Here is a 3,775-nt window from a genome sequence, read left to right on the forward strand (position 1 = left end):
TCCTAGTTAAAAATCCTTGCTTAAAAAATATGAATAAAATTGAAATTTTAGACGATTCATATCTAATGAACTTTTTTTCCAGCATTATTAACCTTGTCTCTGATAAATTTACAACATTTAAAGGGAAAATTGAATTAGATGGAGAGTTAATTCAAGATGGAGGACACAAAAAAAAAAAAATGGAATTTGTAGGCTTTAATGCCAAAACTTTTCGCAATTTCTTCGCAACTGTGGATGTAAAATCGGATGCTTCTGATTAGTATTTCTCAGGAAAACCATTTTACGTAGAAACAATTTCAAAGAAATAAAAAGATCAAAAAAGGGTAGTGGTGTTACCCTACTAAAAAGATAAATAAATATAGTGACGGTATAAATTGTTACATACCAAGCGATGGATACTGCTTTGTAAAGTGCGTAAATTGTGTTTTGAACAAAGACTACACAAAAGAATTTCAAGATTTCATCAACAGTTTTTCAAAATCAAACAGAAAAGGAGTTATGAGAACTGCTAGAATCTGTGAATTCAATAAGAAATTTAATACTAATTTTCAAATTTATGTGCCCAAACATAGACATTTTCAACCAAAGAAAGTATCCGAGGAATTAGATTGGGTATTTTACTTACATAAATCACATTTCTGTCTCATTAGAAGAAATAACAAAACCTTAGGCATTAAAGAAATAGAAGATAATTACGATGAAAACGTATGGAAAACTTGTAAAGATCATAATGCGGTAACACAAGTTTCACCTCTAAAACTAAACTTTTTTCCAACAATTCACGATGATTGTTTATACGCATGGGATTGCGAAACCTATAGCGAAAAAGAAACGAATAAAGCCATTCCTTATTTTTGCACGTTAATTAATTTAGAAAAACGAAGAGAAATGTTATACAGAATAAAACATAACTTTCCAGATTTAAATCCCACTGATAGTGTATCAGAAGAATTTTATAATAAATTAATGAATATATTAGAAATATTTGTGGGTAAAGATTGCATCGATCAAATGTTGCAACGTTTAGGAAAAATAGATCAAACATTAATTTCTCATAACGGTAGCGGTTTTGATAACTGGATCGTGCTTAAAAATGCGAAAAAACTAACGCAATGTCCACTAGTAACAGCTAGAGGCATTCATGGGGAAATTCATCTAATCTACCGATGAATTTGAGAAAGATCACCGATAGTAATATTGCAAAATACACCGAAGATAATTGGGAATCTTTAAGACACGAATGGGAACCTTACGCTCAAAGAGATACGTTATGTCTCGGAGCTTGTTTGATAAAATATAACAAAGTTATGCAAGTAGTTGTATTCCAGAATATTTCCAATAATCTAACGGCTCCTTATTTATCTTTAAAGGGTTGGTATTATTTATCTCATTACAATAAATAAATGGTAGAAGAAGAATGGTATGAAAGTACTAGAATGGTTCCGAAACACACCAAAAAAGAAAACGTAGAAAAAGTTTACTCACATACACATCCTTTGATAAGATATTTTATCCATTAAAGGATGAAGAGTTTCGGCAAATCGGAAATCATTTGAAACGAATAAAATGGATGAAATTTGTAATGTATTAAAGGAATACAGTGAAACACCAAGTGATAATATAATTGATTTATTTAAAGAATATAGTGAAAGTAAAAAAGATAAAACGGAAGTTAATTCAAAACTTAAAAAAATAAAATGTACTAAACTAATGGCCTTTGATGCTAACGGTTTATACGCTTCAGCAATGTCAGATTTAGACAGCGAATATCCTAAAGCGGAAAGCGCCAGAGCCTTTCAACCGAAAAAAGAAGAAGAAGAATTTCAGACCTAGAACGGCTATTTTGAAAGTCTGGTTTAAATATCCTACTAACATGTTCTTCCAACCCATACCAGCTAAAGATAAAATTACTTTTACGAACAAAGAAGGTAATAAGGAAACTGGCACTAAAATCAGGTTCAGAAATGGTTTCTGTTCAGACGTTTTAACATCGGTCGATATTCAAGAAATAGTTAAAGCCGGTGGACGAATTATTGGAATATTAGATGGTATAGTATACGAAGAACATTTTAAAACTCCACCATATAGAGATTATATGTTAATTTTGAGAGATCTAAGAAATAAATATAAACGAGAAGATAATATCGTAGGTAGTAATTGCATGAAATTATTAGGTAATTCATTGTATGGTAAATCTATTCAGAAGGATATAACTACATCGAGACATCTATGGAGTGAAGTAACTTTAAAAACCAACTTCGATTCACACGTCAAAAGCTTTCCTAAAGGAAATGGGACTCAATATATCGTTGAGATAAATGAAGAATAAAAAAAAATTTAACTGTACACCTCCTAAATCTACACGACTAACACCTAGTCATTTGGGGTCATTCGTATTATCTCACAGTAAAAATGGTTTCTCTATAATTCTATATCCAATCGGTACAGTGAATGTTGGAAGACTGCAAATAATCTGACGTTTGTATTTATTGAAAAACCACCGTTTATCAAATTGCAATGTATATTTATAACATCGATATCATTCTCGATATTAGCTTTGTGTGGTGCTAAAGTGGATTGCGTGTGTATTTGTTTATCAATGAATTTACTTCGTTGAAATCAACTTGACTATTATTTCTTAATCTTTATTTTGTTCAGATTCAAATTACCTTCGAATTCAATATTGTTTTTACCATTTACACTTCTTCCATATTCATATAGGTATTCGTTAATGGCTACGCATTCGTATCTTCCTGGTAGTAAACGTATGGTTTTGAATGTAACCATTCCTCGACACTTGAAAAAGGATAATATTTCGAAAACCGGTTTGTGTCAATTGCGTAAGTTTTTGTTTTACTTGTTATAATTTTTCACATCATTGTTAGCTTTCGGGGAAGGGAGGGTTTAATTCTCCCAAATGCACAGGCCTAGGGTGGAGCAGACACTTTATTTAGAAATTAGGATTAAGGGTCTTGATATTGGGTTTTCTTCTGTTCTTATTCTGATCTGAAATCAGAAAAAATAACTCGTCCGATGGGCGAGAAGTATAGTATCTGTTATGTACTGATTGTTTTTAGTTTACTATGAACAATATTATCATTTAAGTTCTTATTTTTTGAATATGCAACTATCATTTTCTGCTTATAGACATGGGGGAATTTCTCTTGAAGGCTCTTATAGTGGGCATGAACTATCTTGCTTGCTCGATTGCTGGTTGTATTAAACGGGACAACAAAGGGTGCTATGCCTACATTATGATGAATATTTAGTCCTATAGGTCTTGCTGTATTCAATGTTTCAATCCAATGGGTCTCCCTAGATTGACGGAATTTAGTAGTTTCATCTTCAATTTCTATACGCTCAATTGGGATTAGGGTGAGATCGTCTATTGAATGGTCGTCGAGGTTGAAATGATTAGAAACAGGCTTGTCTTTCTTTAATTTGATGTCTGACCTATGAGCATTAGAGCGAGTTCGTAAATTATTCTTAGTTTCTCCTACATATTGTTTGGGGCATTTCTTGCATGAAATTAAATATATTACATTCGTATGTTCGCATGTTAGATGTTCCTGGATCGGGTACCTTTTATTCGTAGAGTTGCTTACAAAATAATGAGTTTCTGATATAAAGGGACATGTTTTGCATCTACTGGACAAACATGGAGCACTTCTTAAACCTGGAGGTACTTCGGCATAAAGTCTGTTTTTAGCTGCTATCTGTGCTAAGGTGGAATTTTTTATGTTTCGTAAAAATCGTTTAGAGTACCCACGCTCTT

General features: G+C 32.1%; 1 protein-coding gene across 1 annotated transcript in view; it reads left to right on the forward strand.

The window, feature by feature from the left end:
- LOTGIDRAFT_163784 (hypothetical protein) overlaps window positions 1-1,170 on the forward strand; it is a gene marked incomplete at both ends in the record, with an annotated part of 3,961 nt that extends 2,791 nt beyond the window's left edge. The window contains one exon of the mRNA XM_009060298.1: window positions 437-1,170. Coding sequence (XP_009058546.1) covers window positions 437-1,170 — 734 coding nt within the window. The remainder of the gene's footprint in view (window positions 1-436) is intronic.
- Window positions 1,171-3,775: the final 2,605 nt, after the last annotated feature.

The sequence above is a fragment of the Lottia gigantea genome (assembly GCF_000327385.1).
Source record: "Lottia gigantea unplaced genomic scaffold LOTGIsca_41, whole genome shotgun sequence".
Classification (NCBI taxonomy): domain Eukaryota; kingdom Metazoa; phylum Mollusca; class Gastropoda; family Lottiidae; genus Lottia; species Lottia gigantea.